General features: G+C 45.8%; 1 protein-coding gene across 1 annotated transcript in view; it reads right to left on the minus strand.

Moving 5' to 3' along the window:
- LOC146009529 (uncharacterized) overlaps positions 1 to 27,909 on the minus strand; it is a 208,487-nt gene that overhangs the window by 36,995 nt on the left and 143,583 nt on the right. Inside the window, exon 5 of the mRNA XM_083149972.1 lies at positions 11,523 to 13,136. Within this exon, the coding sequence (XP_083006098.1) occupies positions 11,523 to 13,136 (1,614 nt within the window). The remainder of the gene's footprint in view (positions 1 to 11,522; positions 13,137 to 27,909) is intronic.

Below are 27,909 nucleotides of genomic sequence, written 5' to 3' on the forward strand. Positions count from 1 at the left end.
ATCTTCTCCCGGTCTCTAGCGGTCCCAGGAATGCATTGCGCGAGTGTGCGCGCGGACCGGTGACGTCACCGGCGCGCGCGCACACTCGCGCAATGCATTCCTGGGACCGCTGGAGAAGATGCCGGAGGCCTGCTGTGGATGCCCTAGGATTTGGTAAGTATGAAAAGAGGGTTAGGGGGGTTAAAAAAATAAATAAATTTCGAATGATTCCAAAAACCACAGTTTTTGGAATAATTCCAATAGGGGATGCACGGATAGGGGATACTCAACCTGTATATATGTACAATTGGATAGGGAATTGATCAATAATTATGAAGATCATATTAACTTGAATTTAGCAGTAGTATAACATCCATAGATAGTGGGACATAAATGGATAGTCTAGATGCTATCCTAAAATTAACAAGGAGCAGTGACAAAAATGCAACATGATATACCAGACTTAATAAGCGAAAGCACAATATTTAGTTCCATTGCTTCGTTAAGACCTTTAGGGAACAGACAGTCCATCTTAAAGGTCCAAAAGATTTCTTGCCTGCAGAGGGTGTGAAATCTATCGCCGTCCCTTTTGGTTTGGGGTACATGTTCAAGACCAGTCAGTGTGAGATCCTTCGGATCATTGTTATGACACTCAGAAAAGTGCCGGGACACGCTGTGCAGCAAGGAACCTTTGAGGATATTCCTACGATGCTCAAGGAATCATGTCCTCAGAGGCCGTGTTGTGCTCCCCACATATTTTAAGTCACAGGTACATTTCAGTAAGTAGATGGTAAAGGGCGTATTGCAGTTAATAAAAACCACGGACCTTTAAAGTGTCCATAGATGTGTTCACGACCAAAATTTTATTAGTAATGTAATTACAAGTAATGCATTGTGTTCTACCACACTTGTAGCATCCCGTTGGTTTAACGGGTAACCAATTGGTGGTTAAAGTATGTTTATCTTGGGAGTCTCGGAGACAGCTGGGGGCAAGAAGGTTTTTCAAGGATTTATTTTTACGAAAAATGAAGGACGGGCGTGAAGGTAGCACATCCCTCAAAATGAAATGTTTTTATTTATAATCCTCCATATCTCTACATAATCTTTATTAAAGGTGGAGATGAAGGAAATTTCACAGGGATTTAGATGACTATCAATCAAACAATGTGAGAAATTATCGTCTCAAACACAGACAGCCCACCCAAGGTAGGACAAATAACTATAAGAACAGATCTAGATTCAATGATAATAGGAAACAGTCAGAAAAGATAAGGGACTCTAATGTTTATGATCCTCCTAAATATAGGAGAGGGAGTGCCCGTGAGAATAATGGCGGGTATACCCCCTCACCCAATACCAGGAACCATCAGTACAAGCATAATGCACATTCTGAATCTAATTATCAGCCGTTAGGGGCTACACCAAAAATTAACTATAAAACAACAATAAAAAATAACAGGACCTATTACGGATCATCATCATTTTTTAGGATCCCGTCAAAATTGGGATACGGGGAGACATCAGGGGGAGGGGACCCCCAAAAGAAGGAGATGATCAAGCGTAGAGGAACTAGAGGAGGAAAGAAGACCCAATATAAGAAACTAAAATTGGCTAAACCTCCCCCATCCAACATATTTAATATCTCATCAAGAGAACTTTGTAAAACAGAAATTAACTTACTAGGGAAAGGTTCAAAACTCTCGCCCTCTACTGAAGCCAATATTTTCAATTTATTTATTGAACTTAATCGCTATGTCCGAACTCTCTGTAGACAGAGATACTTTTTTTCTCAAAGACCGCAAAAAAATGAGGATTCATCAGCCCCTATCCTACTTAACAGTGGGGATCTGACCAGCCTTAATATCCTGGCGGATCTTTGGTTAGAAAGTAACAATTCTCCTAAAAAACTTTTTTATGTTGACAAATCTAAATTAAAACAAAAGTCAGACTTCTACCCTATAAAAGCAAAAGGTACTAGTATTGAAACATTCTATAAGACCACATTGGAGGATTTTAAACAGTTGTGTTCTTCAAAAAATTCCAAGGGTTCTAAATAAATTAAGCACAGACTTAGGGACAACCTTAATGTCTGGGAAAGGAAGGCCCTGGTCGGCCTCACTGAGGACACCACTATTGTCTTCAGGGAGGCCCGACAAGGGCGGAGGAATTGTAATTCAGGATCGTGTGAGTTACATTAGTGAAGCCACCCGACAACTCTCCAATACCACATTTTATGTGGAACTCCTTAACAACCCCACACAGTCATATATTTCAGAACTTAAGGGACTCTTAGATAAAGCAGTCTTGGAATCTGTGATCTCAAAAGAGGAATATCACTTTTTATTTAACCCACATCCTTCTGTCCCAATCTTTTATCACCTCCCCAAAATCCACAAACACCTCACTTCACCGACCGGTCATCCAATTATTTCTGGGGTTCACTCTCTCACCTCTAATCTTTCACAGTTTGTTGATTCTTATTTGCAGCCACCGGTGTCCACTCTCAGATCACACATCAAAGACACCTCCCATTTCCTCAAATTAATTAAAAACATCCAATGGAAAGACTCTTACCACTTCTAACACTAGACGTGGAGAGTCCGTACTCTAACATACCCCATGAATTGGGGGTACATACAATTCAAAAGAGATTACGGGATGATGGTGATCTGACAGTGGAATTATGTCAATTCATTATTGACTCAATTTCCTTCATACTCAAACACAATTACTTTTTGTTGCAGGACACGTTTTATTTACAGGTGATGGGGACGGCCATGGGGACCAGATTCGCGCCAAGTTATGCCAACCTATACATGAGTGAGGTTGAAGACCAATTTATTTGGCAATACACCTTTGGCGTGAATCTGGTCCTCTATGGCCGTTATATAGATGACCTTCATCTTTATTTGGGATGGGGATGTCACTTCTATTACTTTCTTTGTGTCTCACCTTAATTCCAATCAATTTAATTTGAATTTCACACACTTTTCACCCCTCCACTATTAATTTTCTAGATATTACTCTTCATGCTATTGATGGACGTATCCAGACTAGCAATTATCAAAAAGCTGTTAACACCAACTCCTATTTAAACTTTAAAAGCGCTCACTACCCCCCCTGGATTAAAAATATTCCCAGGGGGCAGATGCTACGTCTCAGACGCAACTGCTCGGAGTTGGAAACATTTGACCAACAAGCCGTACAACTTATGAAATCGTTCCAACACTGTGGATACCCCGAACAGTTGGTGAAGGGGGCTTACGAATCAAGTAGAGAGAGAGATAGGGACACCCTCTTATATAAAAAGACCCCTGATAAATGTTCTACTGACATCATGAACAAAATTTCCTTCATCTCCACCTTTAATAAAGATTATGTAGAGATATGGAGGATTATAAATAAAAACCATTTCATTTTGAAACAAGACCCCCTATTGAGGGATGTGCTACCTTTACGCCCGTCCTTCATTTTTCGTAAAAATAAATCCTTGAAAAACCTTCTTGCCCCCAGCTGTCTCTGAGACTCCCAAGATAAACATACTTTAACCACCAATTGGTTACCCGTTAAACCAACGATGCTACAAGTGTGGTAGAACACAATGCATTACTTGTAATTACATTACTAATAAAATTTTGGTCGTGAACACATCTATGGACACTTTAAAGGTCCCTGGTTTCATTAGCTGCAATACGCCCTTTACCATCTACTTACTGAAATGTACCTGTGACTTAAAATATGTGGGGCGCACAACACGGCCTCTGAGGACACGATTCCTTGAGCATCGTAGGAATATCCTCAAAGGTTCCTTGCTGCACAGCGTGTCCCGGCACTTTTCTGAGTGTCATAACAATGATCCGAAGGATCTCACACTGACTGGTCTTGAACATGTACCCCCAACCAAAAGGGACGGCGATAGATTTCGCACCCTCTGCAGGCAAGAAATCTTTTGGACCTTTAAGATGGACTGTCTGTTCCCTAAAGGTCTTAACGAAGCAATGGAACTAAATATTGTGCTTTAGCTTCTTAAGTCTGGTATATCATGTTGCATATTTGTCACTGCTCCTTGTTAATTTTAGGATAGCATCTAGACTATCCATTGATGTCGCACTATCTATGGATGTTATACTACTGCTAAATTCAAGTTAATATGATCTTCGTTATTATTATCAATTCCCTATCCAATTGTACATATATATTACACATATTTCATTCTTCTTATTTTTTTTTTCTTCTTTTTATTATATATATCTCTTTCCTTATATAAAATAATTCTCTTTAGCCATTCTATTTCCCTTGTCTCTGTGTATGCTTCTTACAACTTATAAACATTCTTTCCTGATTAGCTATAAATTTGCTGCCAGATAAAATTGACATTCTCTCTATTTCTATTTCCAACTATTAACCATTTCACAATACTCTGAATAAAATGTATTTGTTCCTCATACTAATTTTTTAATGGTCTGTACACGTGATATGGAGCGCACCTGTGCTATATAACTGATTGTCTTATTTTATATAACATCCGCTATCTTTTAACTTGACTTTGTTACATTTTGTGGTTAGAAATCAGTCTGGTCACGTGATCGCTATTTAAACTGTTCATTGACAAATCTCTCTCACTATAAACTACCATATAAATACTTACACATGGTCTCTGATTTGGAATGCATATGCGTTCCACAGTCTACTAGTACAGGACTAACTATCCTGTCCCAGAGCAGCAGCTGGTAAATACAGCTCATATCAGGCGCACCTGACCCATAGTCACCTGGTGTGGCTTGGGTCACCCCCACAACCCCCATTGCGTTCCACAGGACGATACATTCGCCACTTTCCTTTAAGCCCACTAAATTCTATATAACTATTACTCTGGATGTGCCACAATGATCGGCCACCAGTCTAGATATACCCTGCAAGTTATTTAGAAACGCCTTTTATGCTTAATGAACCGAGTCACGTGACCGTTCTGATTTGCATACCATGCCACTTCCCTACCTTTTTTAGGTATTTTTGTTATTATTGCAGACTCTGTGTTTAATATTATGCGTCTGTCTCCTGCTATAATGTAATTTAGTTGATTTTATGGATATCGTGCATATTTATGTTACTGTTTGTACACACACATGCTGATCATTAGCCCATTAGGGAGTGTATATATACCCATACTGGAGTCACTGCTAGACACCTTTGATAAAGCTGCAGTTGGCAGTGAAACGCGTCAGCAGGACTACCTGTTCTTCACCTCCAGGACCTTACGTGTGGACCCCCTTACCCCTATTAGACCTACCCACTCGAGGTGCACCATCACCTACGGATTCACTGTGTCCCCCCATCCAGGGAATTCATCCCACCTGGTGCATGGTGGATACTCCTCCTCCCAACATCCAGCAGCATAATTCCAGCTTGCCACCCATGGAGGACATTGTCTAAGTGAGTAAATTACCACCAACCAAGTCATTCTCTTCCAGTTCAGCGGACACCGCTTTTTGGATTCCATTGGGGTGCCAAAATCCCCCCCTCCTCCCATCTACAACCCCCCTCCCCTCAAAGCTCAAACAGACGAGGGGTACCACCATAAAGCGGAAGCCGACTCTCCTCCAACGGCTGAACAAGTGCCGTATATCATTGTGAGGATTACAATACCACCTGAGTGGAAACCATTGGACATCAAGAGCTCCGACCAACTGGTAAAGTGCACTTACCTGTGACTTCCTTTCGTCTCCCCCCCCCCCCTGGAATTTTCCATTATACACATCCCAACTGGGCCCAATCCACATTGAAATTCATTCCTGTGATGTGAAGAACCCTTTTTACATGTCAGCCGGCAATTGTCTCTGCATTGTGATGATTTTATGCTTATGTTTTGATTTTATTCAGTAAAATGATTTTCTACATTGTACTAAACAGTTGTGTGTAAATTGTTTCTTAGCGCTGCTCTCTCGCCTTGAGCGTGATTGGTGGTGTTGGTTTCTTTTGGTGGGGACTGACTATCCCCCCTCTTTGAGCAGCAGCTAACATTTAGAGGGACAGATCTTGTCAAGCGCCTGTATATTCCCTGGAACTACTCCTTGGAATTCCTTTTCCGCATTTATATTCTAGAATGTCCATGACAGCATACTGTGTGCTTTTACTTCCTCCGCGTTAATTCTTTCTATCCCTTTACCTTTGCTGAGTCGCACCAGCCTTGAACTTATTATTAGACCATTACATGTAATGTACAGAGTTTACATACAGATATCCTAGTTCCAGACACTTTATTATAGTGACGGAACAGGTGTCCTGTCACAGCCTGTGTTAGTCTTGGTGACCTAACGACCACTAGAGTATGACCTTTGTGTCAATCCGATTGAACAGGGACTATGCAGATATTATCCAGTTAGGCTATTTGACGCTGATTTATATAGGTCCTGTGGCAGTCCAGCACATTTTCCTTTTATCACCGATTATTGACTATTCAGTCCACATATATAAATATATCACAATTTTAATGTACTGATTTTATACCATTGCGCCTGTATTGGTGCATCTTTCTTAAATCACTAGTTGTTACACTGGGTCCAGTATGGTGGTCTATATTATTGTCTGTATAATAGCATGTTTTATTTTGGTTTTGTTACAGACCGCCCCACACAGCGAGAAAGCCCTGGTTGCCGATTACTGTAATTCCACCCATGCTAGTAACCACGACACCGGTGAAGCTTGCACATCACGATGCGGTGCACGTTACAGGAACTCCGCTGAGAGACACACTCCCCTTAACTTCCGGTTTTCCGGCACCAGCGCACACGCTGGCTGAGTGGCGCGATCTGACATGATTCACTTTGTTATATAAGGTAAGCACATTTAGAGGTTCTCGTTTGCACATACACCTTGACAAAGGGGTGACTTAGACCCCGAAACGTTGGTTTGCCGTTTTCTGTGAAATACACCATTGAAAAATCCCTTTTGAGTGCCGCTGTCTGCTTCTACCTATTTCTACAGAATTGATCCTGAGGGCACCAGGGTGAGCTGTACCCAACCACAGGAGTGCCAGGTCGACATCAATATCTATATATATGTATTGTACTTTGTGTACTGAGCTTCTTTTTGAAAGACCGAGAGAGTACCACGATATCACTGTCTACATACTCACCCTGCGTGCAGCACCCCGGCAATTACTGTGGATCTGTATTTGGAGTGCCTTCCTCAAGTTGTCTATATATATGTATACTAGGTGAATCATCGCGCCCTACGGGCGCTCTTCACACCGTCGTAAGGGGCTGCGCCCCCTTAATTTGTAAATGTTTGTATTGTGAGAAAGATGGTTAGAATTGTATGAAAGATGCCTGTATTGCAACTTGAGTTATAGGTGAAATGTGTTAAATAGAGAGCATATGATGTGGAAGGGGATGTGTATTGTTTTGTTTAATTAAGTTAATTATGAGTAAGATGTACATCGATAGTGTGGATGGTACAGTGACATTTGTGGGTGTGGGGGGGCTGTGTGTGCATGTTGTTTAGGTGTGTGTGTGCAATAGTATAGTAGGGTGTTTCTGAGTCAGCAGCTCCCCACTGGCGGAAGTCACGACACAGGAAAACAGGAGGCTGGGTAGTGATAGGGGTGTGTGGGCATAAGGGGGACTAAAGAGGAGGGTGGGAGATACTGTGCAGCTTCTGCCAGTGGGTGAGGGTCCAGCGTGGCAGTACAGGAGTACAGGATGGTGGCCCTTAGTCAGTGTCTCCTCCTACTGGGTGGGAGTTCAGGTGCATGAGAGCAGGAGGCTGGGCTATGAGGCATGATAGGGGCATGTGGGCAAAACAGCGTCAGCGACTCGCCAGTGGTGGAAGTTACGGTTCAGGAGAACAGGAAGCTGGGTAGTGATAGGGGTGTGTGAGTATACGGGGGACTAAAGAGGGGCTTAGGGGTGCCGTGAATTGCGGGAGGGGCGCGGGGTTGCCGTGAATCAAGGGAGGGAGGGGGCGCAGGTGTCGGCGATTCACGGGAGAGGGCGGGGGTCCGCGAATCGCGGGAGGGGGGTGCGCGGGGGGTCCGTGAATTGCGGGAGGGGGGGGGGGGGCACGGGGCGCGATGAATCACCTAGTTGGTTATATATTCTTGTAGAAGGATGGTAGGATGTTGCTGTCATTCAGAATGCATTTACATAAACAATAATAGTAGCAGTAAAAGGTCTGACTTAAAACACCTACAGTAAAACAGAACAGGTGTTATATATTATACAAAGAATTGGTTGATGATGTGTAGGTTGACGTGCACATAGTTCATAGTTGTCACTGGAAAAAAATTGCTACAAGAAAAAATCAACACAGAAAGTTCAACACATGTAAATGTTGACATAAGTGTGGCACTTCATCAGTGTCCATGTCGACACATGAGAATGAATATGAAAACATTCAAAAAAAGAAAAATAAATCTTCAAAAACTCATGTCAACCTTTTTCATTGTCGACCATAGCCGTGCCAGTGTTTTGCATGTGCCATTTAATCCTGGTGTTGCCGTGAATCACGCGCGGGGGTGGGGAGTGAGGGGTGTCCGCGAATCACAGGAGGAGGAGTCGTGGGTGGATGCCGTGAATTGCGGGAGGGGGGGTCGCGGGGGGTGTGTGGGTGCCGCGAATCGTGGCATGGGGGGCGCGGGGGGTTGCAGTGAATCGCGGGAGGGTGGGTCGCGGGGGCAGGGGGTTGCCGCAATGACCGGAGTGGGGGTCAGGGGTGGGGAATCGCGGTAGGGGGGGTTGTGGGGGGCACCGTGAACCGCGGGAGCCCGGGGGGTTTGCGCGAATCGTGGGAGGGGGGGGTCGCGGGGTGCCGCGAATTGCAGGAGAGGGGGGTGTCACCGGGTGGGGTCGCGAATCGCGGGAGTCACCGGGGGAATTGCGGGGGGTGTGCTGCAAATCGCGGGAGGGGGGTCGCGAATCGCCACAAGAAAAAATCAACACAGAAAGGTCAACACATGTAAATGTTGACATAAGTGTGGCACTTCATTGGTGTCCATGTCGACATGAGAATGAATATAAAAACATTGAAAAATAAATCTTGTCAACCTTTCTCATTGTCGACCATAGCCATGTCAGTGTTTTGCATGTGCCATTTAATCGTGGGGATGCCATGAATGGGGGGGGGAGGTGTATACCCAACATGACCCTCTCCAGGAGGGACACATTGCTCTGTTTCTGGACTTTCTTCTTAATTTATGGATTACCATCACCTGTGCTTAAACACCTTTCTTATCAATTACCCTGTTTAAAATGACAGATCTCGTTTTTCCTTTGCCCTTGTCATGTTACCTGTTGCAGAAGGTTCCTAAAACGATAAATCAGTAGCATGGACAATATTTGTATTTGGCTGTGTCTCTCCTTCCGTATACCTTGTTCCCTTCTTCCTAACTTCCTCCACAATGTAGCTGTCTTTGCCCTCTATGCTAAACTCATTTATTGGTTTAAGGTTTCTTACTATACTCTCTCCCTGATGTGTAATAATATAATTTCTGTGTAAAACATTTCTCACGCTCCGAACATGTAAAGTACTTCTCACCTGTAAATTCCTTGATGTGTAATAATGATTTTTAATTAAACATTTCTCACGCTCAAAGCATAAAAACAGATCCACACCTGTATGACTTCTGTACTGTGCACAAAGATCTCTGTGAACATTTCTTGCACACAGAAAACTGAAATGGTTTACCATCCCCTAATGCAGTGGCACCGCCAGGTCTCTTAGCTTATTCTCTACGACCAGGGACAAATGTAATCAGGGGTGCGAGAATCAGAAAGTCAGAGATTATTTCCCATTTTTCTTTTAAGGAGGCAATCAGTGACATGGCAAAATCACCCTGGTTTTGCAGTGTAAATGATTGCTGCTTTAAAAAATGGGAAAACTCTCCCATAATATTTTTCTGAGTCTCACACCCTAATAAGTGTGACCCTGATCACTTTTGCTGTGCTATTTTATTCCCCATCTCTCTAAAGACTCCCAAAAGTGTCTTAAGGACCAGATTTCCCTTGAGTTACCCCGGCAGATACCCGGCAGGGCTCACATAATGATTTGGCACTTGATGTGCCATTGTTCACCTGCGATAAATCACATGTAAAAAGTGCCCCCAGGATAGCTGCTGGGAAGGTTGAATGTTCAAATGAATGGAAGGCCGCTGATTGGTTGGGAGAGCCCTCAGCCAATCAGCGGCCTCCCATTCTTTTGAATGGGAGCTTTGAAATCTCCTGGCTGCCCGCAGCTACCGGTGCAGCCTGTTCCCTGGAGTATGCAGAGCGAGGAGATTGCCTCTCCTGCCCGGCGCTTCCCCGCTCTGCAGAGTACAGGTGTGTGCCAGTGGTGGCACTGCTGGCACACACACACACCTTTGGACCTGATCGGATGCGACACACTTTGTGGGTTCTAAAAAAGCACCCATGATGTCCCGCTGGTGGGTCCAATTCTGACCCATCTTATGGTCAGCCGTCCGACCTCCAACTCCGATGCGCACAGGACTGCATGCCGGAGCGTATGTCAGACATATCCGATTTGCGGCAATTTTCACCCGATTTTTTGGGCTGATCCGTTGGGTTTGACTTTTAGTTTATCCATTGATCCCCGATCTGTTTAGGTTCCATAGTTATTTTATTGTTTCCAGATGCGACGTGATGATCTCACAAGAGAAAGATTATTTTATTGTACAAATGTTTGTGTGCATACAAATGACATGTTATACAGTGCCGGCGTCACGTTCCCCATAGTATCACTCACTTTCTTTGTATTCCGAGCACAATTCTCTAATCTAACAGCAATTCCCCTTTTTATTCTGTCAAGATGTATTATTGGTAATATCATTGCTTCTATATTATGTGCGGACTTTGACGTGACCAGTGTATATGGTTTCTGATTGCTGTGTAATAACCAGAATTTAAAATAACTATTAGTAAATTATTAAACCCCCCCCCCCGCCCTAAAAAAAATGCTACTGTGCTTGTTCCTGTGATATAAATGGACTCAGTCTAGGTAATGGCTGCAGATCACTAACTCCCTAACAAGAGATGCACAAGACATTGCAGGTGGTCATTCCCAGGCCCATCACTGCTGGAGGAGAGTCCCAGGTGTCCTTATAGATAAATGTTCATTTGGTGGTTCCTCACTAGTCACAGTGGATAGATAAGTGCCAATAACCTGAATCAGGAGTAGTTTGTGCAGTCTGTATAGTTCCAACAGCATCAGAATCCAGATACTGGTCCAAGCGCAGACACAGATGTAGAAAGTTGGTCAATGCACTCTGACGCGTTTCACTGCAGCTTCTTGCAGCTTTTTCAAGAGTTTAGAAAAGCCACTCTAAGAAATGCCTGTGCCTCTTCTACTGTTTTGGCATTGTGCCTCATGGCTAAGAAGACTTGACTTATGTGTAAAACATTTTCCACATTCTGAACATGGAAATGGTTTCTCACCTGTGTGACTTCTCTGATGTACAACAAGAATTGATTTCCGTGTAAAACATTTTCCACATGCAGAACATGGAAATGGTTTCTCACCTGTGTGACTTCTCTGATGTCTATCAAGACCTGATTTATCTGCAAAACATTTCCCACACTCAGAACATGGAAATGGTTTCTCACCTGTGTGAATTCTCTGATGTATAACAAGATGTGATTTCAGTGTAAAATATTTTCCACACTCAGAACATGGAAATGGTTTCTCACCTGTGTGACTTCTCTGATGTTTAACAAGACCTGATTTATTTGCAAAACATTTTCCACACTCAGAACATGGAAATGGTTCCTCACCTGTGTGACTTTTCTGATGTAGAACAAGATGTGATTTATCTGCAAAACATTTTCCACACTCAGAACATGAAAATGGTTTCTCACCTGTGTGACTTCTCTGATGTCTATCAAGACCTGATTTATCTGCAAAACATTTCCCACACTCAGAACATGAAAATGGTTTCTCACCTGTGTGACTTCTCTGATGTCTATCAAGACCTGATTTATCTGCAAAACATTTCCCACACTCAGAACATGGAAATTGTTTCTCACCTGTGTGAATTCTCTGATGTTTAACAAGACCTGATTTAAGTGTAAAACATTTTCCACATTCAGAACATGGAAATTGTTTCTCACCTGTGTGAATTCTCTGATGTACAACAAGAACTGATTTTCGCGCAAAACATTTTCCACATGCAGAACATGGAAATGGTTTCTCACCTGTGTGACTCCTCTGATGAATAACAAGACCTGATTTAAATGTAAAACATTTTCCACATTTAGAACATGAAAAAGGTTTCTCACCTGTGTGACTTCTCTGATGAATAACAAGACCTGATTTAAGTGTAAAATATTTTCCACACTCAGAACATGGAAATGGTTTCTCGCCTGTGTGACTTCTCTGATGTAAAACAAGACCTGATTTATCTGCAAAACATTTTCCACACTCAGAACATGGAAATGGTTTCTCACCTGTGTGACGTCTCTGATGTAGAACAATATGTGATTTATCTGCAAAACATTTTCCACACTCAGAACATGAAAATGGTTTCTCACCTGTGTGACTTCTCTGATGTTTATCAAGACCTGATTTATCTGCAAAACATTTCCCACACTCAGAACATGGAAATGGTTTCTCGCCTGTGTGAACTCTCTGATGTATAACAAGATTTGATTTCTGTGTAAAACATTTTCCACACTCAGAACATGAAAATGGTTTCTCACCTGTGTGACTTCTCTGATGTATAACAAATCCTGATTTTTCTGCAAAACATTTTCCACACTCAGAACATGGAAATGGTTTCTCGCCTGTGTGAACTCTCTGATGTATAACAAGATATGATTTCCGTGTAAAACATTTTCCACACTTTGAACATGGAAATGGTTTCTCACCTGTGTGAGTTCTCTGATGTGTAAGAGCTGATTTATGTGTAAAACATTTCCCACACTCAGAACATGGAAAGCCTATATCCGCTGTATGACCTGTACTACATGTAACAATGGCAGAGTTATTAGGTGTAGAGTCCCCTTGAGATGAAGGATCAGATGATGTATTTGCACTATAAAGCACTGGATGTATATCTGAGATAATGGTGTTTTCTCTTGGAGAATCGCGTATGACGGTATCTTCTATTTTAATGTCTGGAAACAAAATGAGATCTCCCATCCCGATATTCTTCCTTCTGTCTTCATCTGCAGAGAATGAAATAAATTGTATGGAAATAAAACTTTGATCTTACACTGAGGAGCAGATTGTCATTGTATCAGTCATTTCTAAACACTTTATTACAATTCTAAATGTACTTACAGCAAATCTGACTGTTGGCGAAAAGAGAAAATAAATCACCTAGACCAGAACCGCCTTAATAATGCACAATGCAACCACCCAGTCACTGTGACATCACCAACAGAACAGCAGCCATTGGCCAGTAACATTTCCCTGCCATCGTCACAGGACTGGAAACCTCGTTATCAGTGATGTCCAACCCCAATGTCCACCCAAACACTGACCTGCACCCATGGTAAATCCTAATTAAATGCAGGGAAGACTCTTCATATAACTTTTTGCCTTCAGAGCTATTCGTTATATTCTGGATCTAACTGGTCTCTAGACCGACTCAGTGTCCCCAATCTATGTTATAGACAAGACCAGGATTCATTCCCTTCTCTTCATGGTCTGTGTGCATAGGTATGATCAGAGGAATGCGTGGACGCCCAGTCAGGAGTCAGTCACCCTGCACTAGAATAGTCTCTGGAGATGACAGAGCAGATCCAAGTAACCACAGAACTCAAACTACGTCTAGTAGATCCAGATCATCTCAGGAAGAGGCTGAAGGGGGATAAACCAGAAAAATTTAATTTTTACCTGCAAAATCTTATTTCTGAAGCCATGGTGGATGTTGGGATGAGTATGGTTTGGAGGACCCAGGCATCATGGAGTTAACTTCTGGAGTTAGGCTCCTCCTACCCTATTCCCCCCTGTCCTCAGGAACTAGTAAAACTTAACAAGCTGAGTAACTGGTATAGGAGAGAAGACCACACAGAGGAACACGCACCGAGCACAAGCATAACACTCCCCTGACTGTGTCCAAAGCTAGCAGAACTCTGCCCAGACAGAGGTGTAAGGGCAGGTGCCCAGCATCCAACATGGCTTCAGAGAAAAAGGATTTTACAGGTAAGACAAAAGTCTTATTTTTACCTTTCAGCCCATGGTGGATTCTGGGACTATGGGACATCACAAAGCTGTCCCTTTATGGGTGGGAACGCTCCTGAGCTGTGCTGAAGACCACTTACCTGAAAGCAGCATCTGCTGAGGCAAAGGTGTCAAAATGATAGAATTTGATGAACATATGCACAGAAGCCCACGTGGATGCTCTGCAGGAAACACTGGTGGGCGGTGCCCACGAAGCACCAACAGACCAAGTGGAGAAGGCCTTCACCGAAACTGGCACCAGTTTCCCCACCAACAGATTGGCTTGGCAAATGGTGAGACACAACTAGTGAGCCAAGGCCTGTTTTGAGACAGGCCAGACTCTCTTATGTACATCATAAAGTACGAAGACTCAGGTTTGCTAAAGGAGTGGTCAAACACACATAAATACGCAGGGCCTTGACCACAACCAACATCTATAAAGAATCAGATACTGAAGAACAAAGTTATGGAGAAAAAACTGGTACACAAATTTTCCTGGTTCCAGTCACATCCATAGGCAGATATCCTGTCTAGTTCGTAATACCGCTCTGTCCTCATGGAACACCAAAATGGGTGAATGATGCTAGGGGCCCCCTAAGTTTGAATCTCTACGAGCAGAGGACATGGCCAAAAGAAAAATAATCTTCATGTGATCCATGGAATCCAATGGCTCAAAATGGAGCTCCCTGACGTTTATGAAGGACTAGTGACAAATCCCACGGATGCATCAATGGATGCACCAGAGGTTGAAGGTGTAGCACCCCCTTCAAAAAAGTATGAATTGTGAAAGAAGCTTCCACTTGTCATTGAAACAACATAGAGACGGTTGACACCTGGACCTTCAAGGAGGAACAATGAAGGCCCAAGTCCAAACCTCTTTGCAGGAACTCCAATTGATAGACCTTTGGGTTATAGCATTTTGAAGCGCCCCATTGGAAGTACCATTGCCAAACCCTATGATAAATCCTGGCAGAGGATAGTTTGCGAGCTGCGAGCATGTTTGAATGACCTGAGATGACAATTCTCTCGCTCTTAAGATTGACCACTCAACAGCCACCCCCTTCTAATTCAATTTGAGTGGATCCAGGTGATGACAAAGTCCATGAGACTAAAGGTCCGGCCAAAGTGGGAGATGGTTTGGAGGGGCAACCAGCAGTCTGAGAAGTTCCACGTACCCAGACAATCTGGAGCCACCCGAATGGTGGTCACCGTCTCATTTTTCAGCCGACCCAATACTCGTATAAGAATAGCAATGAGAGGAAAGCTATATACCATTTGGAATGGCCAAGGTGCTGAGAGGCCATCCAAAAGGCATACTGCTGGATCCCTGGTCCAAGAGCTGTACATGTGTAGCTGTCTGGAGGCCATTAGATCCATCAGAGGTTGACCCCAGCATTTTGTCAAAAGGTAAAATACCTCTGGGTGAAGCAGCCATTCTCCTGAATGGACATCTTGTAGACTCAAGAATTAGTTCAAGACTACTTGGATGTACACTGCCGATAGGGAGGGAAGAAACTGTTCCACCCACCTGAGAATCATAGTGACTTCTCCCATGGTGGTGCAACTCCTGGTCCTGCCCTGGTAATTTATATAAGCACAGCTGGCATATTGTCCGTTTATATCTGCATTGGCCTGTTGTGGAGCATTGGTTCCATCTGATGAAGAGCACAGTAGATAGCCTGTAATTCCAATATGTTGATGGGCAGGCACATTTCGTGGCTTGCTCATAAACCCTGAAAGGAATGATCTTCCACCTCTCCCCAACCTCGGAGACTGGCGACTGTGGTCAGCAGAATCTAGTAGTAATTTGCAAAGGTGCGACCCATGCTGGGATGAGAAGGTTTGAGCCACCACAGGGGAGAGAGGCAAATGAAGGTAGCATTTGGGTCTTGAGGTGGAAGTCAGAGCGACTCCACTGATGGAGCAGCTCCAGCTATAGTGGTTTGGAGTGAAACTGTCAAAATTTGACCATTTCGAAGCAGGACACGAGGTTTCCTAACACCCACATGCACAGATGAACCTAAACCCTGCAGTGTTTCAGAAAGTACAAATCATCTCCCAGATCTCTGTCCTCTTGTCTGCTGGTAGCTAGACCCTCTGCGCAGGGGTATCAAGCAATGCTCAAAAATGAAGCACTGTTGTGGATGGAGTTATACTGTATTTCTGACAGTTTATTATTCATCTGTGGGATTGTAGCAGATCCTGTAAGAGGTAGAGATGACTTTGCAGATGCTTTGGATACTGCACTAGCAGAAGGGGGGTCATCCAGATAAGGTAGAACACAAATTCCTTGTAGGTGACGTTGGGAAGCCATCACCTTTGTGAAGACTCACTGCGCTGTGCACAGCCTTGAACTGGCAATGCCTGTCTCTCACCATAAAGTGAAGAAAATGCTGGCGATATTGACAAATGGAAATGTGGAGATAGGCGTCCTGAATGCTAAGAATGCCATGAAGTCTCCTAGTTAAAGAGTCAGAAGAATTGATCAAAGAGGCTCCATTCTGAATTTGGGTAATCTCAGCAACAGGTTGCGCTGTCTCAGGTTGCGAATGCTGTGGAAAGATCCACTGGGCTTCCACACCAAGAAAAAATGTGAAGAGAAACCTTGTCCATGATGAGAAGGGGGGACAGGGGTGATCATTGCAGTCGGCAGAAGGGAAGAAATGGCGGACTGAAGGGAAGAAGCCTTGGCGGCATCTGGCAGGCAGACCGGCGGTGGTAACAAATTGGTTAGAATTAAAAAAAAAAAGGGCGTAGTCAAAAAATACCATGTCTAACACCCAGGAATTGTTTGTGGAGGTCTGTTATACATGGTCAGTCCAGGAACCGACCACCCACCCTGGAAACCCCTAGGGTTGGACTTCCAGCATGAGAAAAACAGCTTGTCATCTTGCTAAAGGGCCTGACAGTTACCAGACCTGGCTTGATGAGGCTTTGATTTTTGGGAAGGCTGACTGGAGCCTTTGGTCAATAAGCACTAGGTCGGCATGACATTGAAAAAGGGATTTTTGTAAGAACTTACCGTTCGAATCCCTTTCTCTGATATGGTCCTGGTGACACAGCTTCACATTGGGATGTAGGATGGTCCGCAGGAGCCAGGCACCTATCCTAAAGCTTTTGGAGGGTAGGCTCCTCCCCTACTGCATCCCAGACTCCTCAGTTCAATCTTTCAAAGCCACTGGAATACATTAACTCAGTACAACGCCTGCACATATTATATGCACAATTTTAAATTTAACTTTTCAACCAATTATAACATGAAACATCATGAACACTGGCATACTTTCTGAGCGTAAGGGAGGGATCGCTGTGTCACCAGGACCATATCAGAGAAAGGGATTCGAACGGTAAGTTCTTACAAAAATCCCTTTTTCTCTTTCAATGGTCCTGGTGACACAGCTTCACATTGGGACGTTCCAGAGCCGGTCCTTTTGGGTGGGTACGCTCAGGTCTGCAGTTCTCATCACTGCTCGCCCGAATGATGCATCCACCGACGCGAACTCATGGAACCTATTGAATTTGGCAAAAGTATGAACAGATGACCAAGTGGTAGCCCTGCAAACCTGCTCAGCTGTTGCCCCATGTCGAACCGCCCAAGAGGTGGCAACCGACCTGGTGGTATGCGCATTAATCCTGGCCCGGTACAGGCCTACCAACTTTAGTATATGCAAACGCAATAACAGAGCGCAACCACCTAGCAATGGTCTGCTTAGAAGCAGGCCAACCAATTTTGTGTATGTCATACAAAACCAGTAAAGTATCAGTCTTTCTGACACTCTTAACTCTGTCCACATAAACGCGCAAGACGCGCACAACATCCAAATTCCTCAATTTGTCCCTTTTCCTAGAACCCTCTGGGGGTTGAAACACAGGCAGAACAATCTCCTGATTTAGATGAAAAGCAGAGACTACTTTTGGTAAAAATCTTGGGGTACTGTCCGAAAGACAGCCCTATCATCATGACATATAAGGGAGGGAGACTTGTAGAACAAAGCTCCCAACTCCGATACTCTTTTTTCTGACGCCACCGCCAACAAAAATACCAGCTTCCCTGTAAGGAAACTAAGGTCAGCCGACCTTAACGGCTCAAAAGGCGCCTTTTTAAGGTACTCCAGAGCCAGAGATAATACCCCTGGCGCTACTGGTTGCTTGTAGGGAGGTTTCAATAGAGAAACCCCCTGCAGGAAGGTCTGAACTTCCGGTATTAATGCAACCTTTCTTCGGAAAGAAATTGACAAGGCCGAGATATGTACTTTGAGTGACTGAAGGCTTAACCCAGAGGAAAGTCCATCCTGTAAAAAACTCCAACAATTTTAGCCATTTTAAATCGGGATGTGTGTGACTTCTATCTTTCACACCATCGAATATAGGTCTTCCAGACCCTATAATAATTTACAGAAGACACTGACTCTCTGGCTTTAATCATTGTGTTAACCACCACCTCTGAGAATCCTATACTCCTCAAAATGGCGGTTTAAACAGCCAGGCCATCAAAATTAATCAAGCTGAATCCAGATAGTTAAACGGTCCTTGTTTTAGACGGTCTGACCTCAGAGGTAGACGCCATGAGTCCACAGAGAATCTCTGAAGCCTCGAGTACCAGGACCTCCTTGGCCAATCTGGGGCCACTAAAATTACTGGAATTGTCAGGGCCTGTATCTTTTTCAACACTCTTGCCAGCATTGGAACTGGCGGAAAAACATAAAGAGGATTCCCCTCCCAGGGGATAGTCATGGCCTCCACTGCTTCTGCCAGTGGATCCCTCATCCTGGCATAAAACCTGGGTACCTGATGTTTGAATCTGGATGCCATCAGGTCCCCATCCGGGGTTCCCCACCTCCGTGTAATCTGGTGGAATATTTGTGGGTTCAGGCTCCATTTCCCTTCCATCAGCTCCTCCCTGCTCAGGAAGTCGGCCTCTATATTCTCCACTCCTGGTATAAATATTGCTGATCATGCTGGAACATTCTGTTCCGCCCACAAGAAGATTTGGGACACCTCCCACATAGCCAGCTTGCTGCGTGTGCCTCCCTGGTGGTTCAGATACGCCACAGCTGTGGCGTTGTCGGACTGAATCCCTAAAGGGAGCCTTGTAATCTTTTCTCCCGCCAGAGAAAACATCTTCCACACAGCCCTCAGTTCCACGATGTTGATCGGTAAGGCAGACTCCTCTGAAGTCCACAAGCCTTGCAGACGCAGGTTCACTCTATTGCCCCCCAGCCTCCGAGACTGGCGTCGGTAGTGACTACCAGCCAGCTCCAGGACTGCAGGAACCGACCCCACTGAAGGGAATCCATCTCCATCCATCATTTAAGGAGGGATCGAGTTTCTGAAACAACACTATTTGTTCTGACATCATGGTCTGAGTATTCTTTGACAAGTCTGTCAAAATGTTCCACTGGAACCCTCGAGAGTGGAACCTGGCGAACTGTAACGTCTCGAAAGACGCCACCACCTTCCCCAGCAGTTTGAGGCACCTCCATACTGATGTGCTCTGAGACCCGAGGATCTCCTGTACCAAGGCAGCCAGATCCCTGGCCTTTGCCTCTGGTAGAAACACCCGATGCAACTGGGTATCCAAAACAATCCCCAAGAATTGGATTCTCTGTGACTGAGGCTTTTGTAAATTTAAAAAGCCAGCCGTGAATCTGCAAAAACCTGATGGTTTCTGCCAAGTGACTCTTCAGCTTGTCTGCTGACTCAGTTTTAAACCGTAGGTCGTTTAACCATGGAATCACCATGATTTCCCTCAGTGTAAGCACAGCAGCCATTACTGACATTATTTTGGTGAATACCCTTGACACTGTGGCCAGACCGAAGGGCAACGCCTGGAATTGCAAGCGTAGGTCTCCTATTGCACACCTCAAAATAGCCTGATGTTCTGGGTGGATAGGAACATGCAAGTATGCGTCCAGGACATCCATGGACGCTAACAATTCTCCCTGGTCCAGGCTTAGCAGCACAGACCGTAGAGACTCCATTCTGAAATGGTCTACCCACAAATGGATATTAATGACTTTAAGTTTAGGATCAGCTGAAAGACCCGTCTGGTTTGGGCCCCAAACACAGAGTGGAACAAAAAGCCTTCTTTTTTCCACTCCGCTCTTGGGACCGGGATCACCACACCCTTCTCTAAAAGAGAATGAGCCGCTCCCAAGAGAGCTGTACGGAGCCGAGCCTCCTTTGGTAGTGGTGTAGGAATGAACCTTCTTGGTGGAAAACCTTTGAAGGAAATCTTTTAACCCTGGGTTATAATTTCTAACACCCAAAAGTCCCGGTCTAACAGTGCCCATGCGTCTTTGAACAGTGACAGACGTCCCCCTTCCTTAATCACCGCCTGACAGTCAGGCGGAGGATTTGTCCTCTCCTTTGGTTTCTTATGAAAGGGACCAAATTTTTACTTTGGGGCCTTGCCCCTGGAGGACTGAAACTATCCTTTAAAGGACTGTCCTCGAAAGGACGCACCTCCTCTAGGGGAGGGCCGAAAGGACGGCCTGCAAGCAGAAAACCTTCATGTCTGCTTGGCTGCAGGGGTAGGCAGGAAAGCGCTGTCTTCTTCCACCTGTGGCCTGCTTAATAGTCTCTTCCAGTTCTGAACCAAATAACAGCTTTCCTTTAAAAGCTAATGCCTCTAAGCCTTCTTAGACTCGTTATCTGCCTTCCAAGCTATAAGCCAGAGCACTCTCCTGGCATTGACAGACACTGAGGAAACTCTGGCAGCCATTTTGAGAGCTTCCTGCTCAACCACATACTCTGCAGCAGCTTTAGGCTTCTCCGCAAGTAGCAACACACAAGGAACAGTATGTCAAATAGTGTACAGGTCAATGACCCACCAATCATGGCCTTAGAGACCCAGGCTGAAGCAATCAGAGGGCGGAGTGTAGCCCACCCTTTCAACCACTGCCTTGCTTGAAGGCTGTTCCCCCCTGCACTGGTAGCACAGTGACTTTTGTATGTCACAGAAACATCTACCACTGAAACTTTCTCCCAGAGGTCTGCATGATCCTCAGTGGGATACAGGCTTAAACATCTTTTAGGTATCTAAAACCTTTTATCAGGGGTTTTCCAATAAATCTTGTAAACCCTCGTCTGCAGGGAGATATCATTTTCCTTACGCTGTCTCTTAAAAACAACCTTTGCAGGAGTTTTTTCTTCACAGACAAATTCAATGCCTGTTTAACAGCAGTAAACAAATCCTCCACCCCTGAGGTTGAGGTCTGTGTACTCTCCTTCCTCATCAGCAGCTAACAATGGCACTGAATAAGACCTTTTAGGGGTCCCCACAGAATAACCATAAAACTTGTCCAACAAGTAATTTAAGCCTGCTGATTCCCATAGCAGTATCCTGCATGACCTGCAATAAGTCAGGATCTGTCTGGGTCCGAGGCAAAGAGCTAGAGGACTGCTGAGAGAATGGCAATGGTCTAGGGAAGTTACCAGCCATCACTCTGCCTGTCCAGAAATGCACCAAAGCATTTTCAGACCTGCCCAGGGACTTAGCCCACGCAAGTTCCGATGCACTACCCTCTGGAGTTCACTCCCCATGGGTTTCACAGCAGCGCAATAAATACATAAGCCCCCCTTATCTGCTCAGGGACAAAACTCAGTGTACAACCACTGCAAGCGCTCAATGCATTAAAGGCTCCCTCCCCCAAAACCACAGACTGTTGCTCAGACCTGATGTTCTCAATTAACACAGTCACAGCATTAAATGTACATACATTATATACAGAACCAATATATTCAGTTCACTTAGCTTTCTGTAGTCTTCAAAATGGGGAAAGCGATGCCCAGGAAATCCAATCACTCTGTCAGGATCTGTAAGCCAGCTCAGCTCCGCTGCAAGCGTTCTGAATGGCGCCAAAACAGAGTGAGGTAAGGGACCAAGTCCCTGCTGCTGCGGAGTCCGTGACTTTTGGCGCCAACTACCCCCAGACAGCCGCTCCCATTGTAGGATCTCCTAGTTCCAGTATCTCCCCCTCAGCTGGGGACCACTTGGAACATGCCTGTAACAACACTGCTGTCCTCTCATACAGGAGCTCAGTGTGTAAGCTCCGCAGAAAATGGCCGCCGCCATCACGGAGCGCCTGTCCCCCATGATCCCCACCTAGCGTGAAGCCGGTTTCAGAGCGCTCCGGAGCCCAGGCAGCTTCTTAAAAGAAGCTGTAAGCGCTGCACAGGGAGGCCAGACAGCGTCTCCCTTGTGCACAGCGAGCTGACAGGACGCGCTTCTGTCAGCTCCTGCTGCGCTAGCAGTGTGAGGATTCACTAATGAGAATCCTCACACTGTGCCTACCTAGCTAGTGTAAAAGTTAATAAAATAATAAAAACCCTAACTAACTCTACTCCTTCGGCTGCTCCGGCAGCCCTTTAGAATAGCACCCACTCCAGTGGGCACCTAACACGAACTGAGGAGTCTGGGATGCAGTAGGGGAGGAGCCTACCCTCCAAAAGCTTTAGGATAGGTGCCTGGCTCCTGCGGACCCTCCTACATCCCAATGTGAAGCTGTGTCACCAGGACCATTGAAAGAGAAGTGAGACACAGGAAAAGGTCAGCATGCGTTTTTCACGGTTTTTAATGTCAACATGGACACTGTAAAAGTTTTAAATACCCATGTGGGTCCTTCCCGGTAATAAGGGAGATTCCAGTGGAGATGGCTTCATCCAATCAGGGCTGGGACTCCCCTCAACCAATCAACTCATCCCTGATTGGATGTAGCTGTCTCCGCTAGCATTTCCCCCAGTATTGGGGAGGCCCGCATGTGTGTGCAGCTCCTCAAGTCCGGTTGTCAGGCAAATTTTTTTTTAAATCCCCTGTATACACAACTGGAGAAAAGGTTCGATCAGTGGGGGAGACTGGCAAGGTGAGTATATGTATATTTGTATGTATGAATGTGTGTATGGATGTATTAGTGTTCATTCTAGCACCCGCCAACTTTGAAATCCCATGCAGTTCCTCTTCCCTGCCTGGGGTGTCGCTGGCTGCTGCAGTGCTTCTACCACAGTGTGGTCTGTATATCAGCACTGATATGCAAACCAGACCTGTGCTAGAAATAGCACAGCAGACAGCGACAACCCAGGCAGGGAAGAGGAACTGCATAGGTTTTCAAAGTTGGCGGGTGCTAATGTATGATATTAAAGTTGTGGTTCTCCAAGAACCTACATGGGGGGGGGGGGGGAGCTTGCCGGGACCTGGAGAATTGCAGAAGTTGTACCGATATTTAAAAAAGGAAAAAGCAATGACCCAGCAAGTGTGACCTTAACGCCAATCATAGGGAAATGGTTTGAGGGAATTTTAAAAGATGGTATCCCAGAATACCTATAAATGAATCACATAATCACTAGTCATCAACATGGGTTTGTAAAGAATCATTCATGCCAAACTAACCCAGTACATTTTTATGAGGAAATTAGCAGGAACCTAGACATTGGCAATGCTGTAGATGAGGTATTCCTGGATTTTGCAAAGGCATTCGACACTGAGGCACATACAAAGCTGGAGAACAGAGGGTGGTACCACAGGGTTCGGTGTTAGGGCCTCTTCTATTTAACATTCATTAATGATATAGAGCAGTGGTTCCAACCTTTTTTGTCTCCCGTACCCCTTGATTAGGATTTTCATTTATGAGTACCCCCTCGTGAAACATTTTAGGGGGTGTGGCCTAAAAATGGGTGTGGCCTCATTTGAAGGGTGTGGCTTAACAGGGGCAAGTCATACTGGCAAAAAAAGTGCAACCACTTGCCTACAATATAAGCTCAGCCCATTCTGCGGACAGCATATAAAATAACAGAACACTGTCAAATCTCTATTACTGAAGCAACAGACATTCCACTGGATCACGTTAGCCTTCCAATAGTGCCAGATACACATATGCTCCCAAAAGTGCCAGTTACACATACAGTGTTCGCGAAAACCCTCAAAAAACATGGGTCCCTGGGACCCTTCACTTATAAAAATTGGGGTCCTACCGGACCTTTTCTGGGTCCCAACAGAAATGAAGGTTCTAAATATCTAACAACTTAAACAGAAAGAAAGGTAAAACTGTTTTGTAAAGCAGTACTGCTTTGGGGGGACAAAAGGACGTCAGTACCAACACCGGCATCCTGTCTACTGCCAGCAGATCAGAGCTGGCATCAGTGTAGATACAGGCGCCAGGATCCTAACTGCCAGGATGCTGAATGCGAGTATGCTGGGGCAGGTTGGGGTTGAGGAAGGAGAGTTTAGGTACTAAGGGTAGGCAAGGTTAGGGTTAGGCGCTGTGGGACCCACACTGTACAGGGTCTTCTAGGGGCACACTGACATACACATAATGTACAGGGTCTAGGGGCACACTGACATACACACATACTATACAGGGTCTAGGGGCACACTGACATACACACATACTATACAGGGTCTAGGGGCACACTGACATACACACATACTATACAGGGTCTAGGGGCACACTGACATACACACATACTATACAGGGTCTAGGGGCACACTGACACACTGTACAGGGTATAGGGGCACACTGACATACACACATACTATACAGGGTCTAGGGGCACACTGACATACACACATACTATACAGGGTCTAGGGGCACACTGACATACACACATACTATACAGGGTCTAGGGGCACACTGACACACTGTACAGGGTATAGGGGCACACTGACATACACACATACTATACAGGGTCTAGGGGCACACTGACATACACACATACTATACAGGGTCTAGGGGCACACTGACACACTGTACAGGGTATAGGGGCACACTGACATACACACATACTATACAGGGTCTAGGGGCACACTGATACACTGTACAAGGTATAGGGGCACACTGACATACACACATACTGTACAGGGTCTAGGGGCACACTGACATACACATACTGTACAGGGTCTAGAGGCACACTGACATACACACATACTATACAGGGTCTAGGGGCACACTGACATACACACATACTATACAGGGTCTAGGGGCACACTGACACACACACATACTGTACAGGGTCTAGGGGCACACTGACACTGTACAAGGTATAGGGGCACACTGACATACACACATACTGTACAGGGTCTAGGGGCACACTGACATACACATACTGTACAGGGTCTAGAGGCACACTGACATACACACATACTATACAGGGTCTAGGGGCACACTGACATACACACATACTATACAGAGTCTAGGGGCACACTGACACACACACATACTGTACAGGGTCTGGGGCACACTGACACACACACTGTACTTGGGTCTAGGGGTACATTGGTACACACACACACACTATTGTAAAGGCACACACACACACACTATTGTAAAGGCACACTGACACACACACTGTACAGGGTCTAGGGGTACATTGACACACACACACTATTGTAAAGGCACACTGACACACACACTGTACAGGGTCTAGGGGTACATTGACACACACACTATTGTAAAGGCACACTGACACACACACTGTACAGGGTCTAGGGGTACATTGACACACACACACACACACACTATTGTAAAGGCACACTGACACACACACTGTACAGGGTCTAGGGGTACATTGACACACACACACACACTATTGTAAAGGCACACTGACACACACACTGTACAGGGTCTAGGGGTACATTGACACACACACACACACACACACACTATTGTAAAGGCACACTGACACACACACTGTACAGGCAGCTTGGGCCCCATAGCCGCTGCATCCCCGGTAGTTATGCAGTGTCAGTCCCCCACATCATGTCATTCTATAACACCTGAGCCGACCTCAGTCCCACAACAAAAATCCAGCAGCTGCCTCACAGCACAGGCTCACAGGCACCACTTCACTTTCCACCCCATAAGCTCCCACACATCCCAGCAATCATTAAGCAATGGCATCTCCCTTCCCCCCAGCATGCCTCCTCCTCAGTCTCCACAGCACAGATAGTGTCACTGGCGTCCCATCATTAGCCCCTGCCCCCACATGGTATGTACATACCCGGTCATGGTGGTCAAGAGGACCCGGAGCTCCAGGAGGGGGTACGCACACTGAAGTGCTCAGCACGCAGGAATACAGCAGATTTGCCGTTCTCCCAGCAGCGGGTCTGCTTGGCGGAGCGGCAGCGGGTGTCCTGCGCGGCATCCTCCGCCGCTTCCACCCCCAACACGTTTGCACGCGCAGCACTGACTCCGCCCTGCGGCATGCTGTTGGCCTTTAAGATGGTCTCCTCCGCTGCCGCATCACCACAGAGTCAGCTATTGAGGATAACTCCTCCACAGAAATGCCAGGTCGGGCGGAGCGCGTCCCAGGGGACGCAGCCATCTTTGAAAAATGTGTCCCCGCTATGCAAAAGTGAGTAAAATACTCGCTATAGCGAGTATTTGCGAACCCTGCACATATGCTCCAATGGTGCCAGGTATGCCCCCACAGTGCCAGAAACAGGAATGCCACCACGGTGCCAGGTATGACCCCATGGTACTGGGTATGCGCCCACAGTGCCATCAATGCCCCTATAGTGCCAGCAACAAGTATGCCCCAAAGTGCCAGCAATGCCCCACAGTGCCAGCAACAAGTGTGCCCCAGTGCCAGCAATGCCCCACAGTGCCAGCAACAAGTGTGCCCCAGTGCCAGCAATGCCCCCACAGTGCCAGCAATAAATTCGCCCCCACAGTGCCAGCAATAAATATGCCCCCACAGTGCCAGAAATATGGTATGCCCCCACAGTGCCAGCAATGCCCCCCACAGTGCCAAGAATTAATATGCCCCCACAGTGCCAGCAATATGGTATGCCCCCACAGTGCCAGCAATGCCCCCATAGTATTTCCCAGCAGCAGCACACTCACCATTGATGCTGCTGCCGGGGAGAGGACAGTCCAGTGTCCCCCTGCAGTCACTGTAGATGTCGCCCCTGCTTCTCTCAGGGAAGGAGAGTACAGTACACTGCGCATCTCTCCTTCCCTTCACTGAGACTGACTGGGCTGCCCGCCAATCAAAGTTCGTGGGCCGGCTCCTGATTTGCTGCCGGCCCGCAAGCTCTGATTGGCTGACGGGGGCCCAGTCACAGGGAAGCACGGTGAGGGGTAGGAGAGATGCGCAATGCACTCTCCTCCCCTCAGTCTCAGAAGCTGGCGCGGCGCGTCTGACTGCCGCAGCCGCCATTACAGGCCGGGCCAACGCGTACCCCCGAGCGGGTGGACGCGTACCCCCAGGGGTACGCGTACCACAGGTCGGGAACCACTGATCTAGAGGATGGGATAGTAAGTAGAATCTCAATTTTTGCAAATTACACAAAAATGTGCAGGGTGGTTAGATTGGTTGAGGATGTCAACATTCTACAGTGGGACTTAGATAAACTTGACGAATGGACTGATACATGAGGTACAATGTAGATAAATGTAAGGTTCTGCATCTCAGAGGACAGAACCAGTGTGCAACTTATACAAACGGAGGAGAATTGGGCAAATCAGAATTGGAAATGGACCTAGGAGTCCAATTTGACATTGAACTAGGGTACAGTGCTCAGTGTCATGGTACAGCCACCAAGGCCAACAGGATACAAGCCTGTATAAGAAGGGGCATGGAAACAGAAGACAATGTAATTATACCTCTGTACAGGGCACTGGTTAGACCTCCCCTGGATATTGGAGTGCAATTCTGGGCCCCACATTCTTTACATATACACATATATCAGAGGGGCAATATTGTTAACTATCAGGCAACCTCTTTACTCTGAGGTCGGATACTAGGACACGTGGGCATGCACTCAGACTAGAGGAG

This window comes from Crinia signifera, chromosome 6, assembly GCF_055691185.1.
Source record: "Crinia signifera chromosome 6, ASM5569118v1, whole genome shotgun sequence".
In the NCBI taxonomy this organism is placed as follows: Eukaryota; Metazoa; Chordata; class Amphibia; order Anura; family Myobatrachidae; genus Crinia; species Crinia signifera.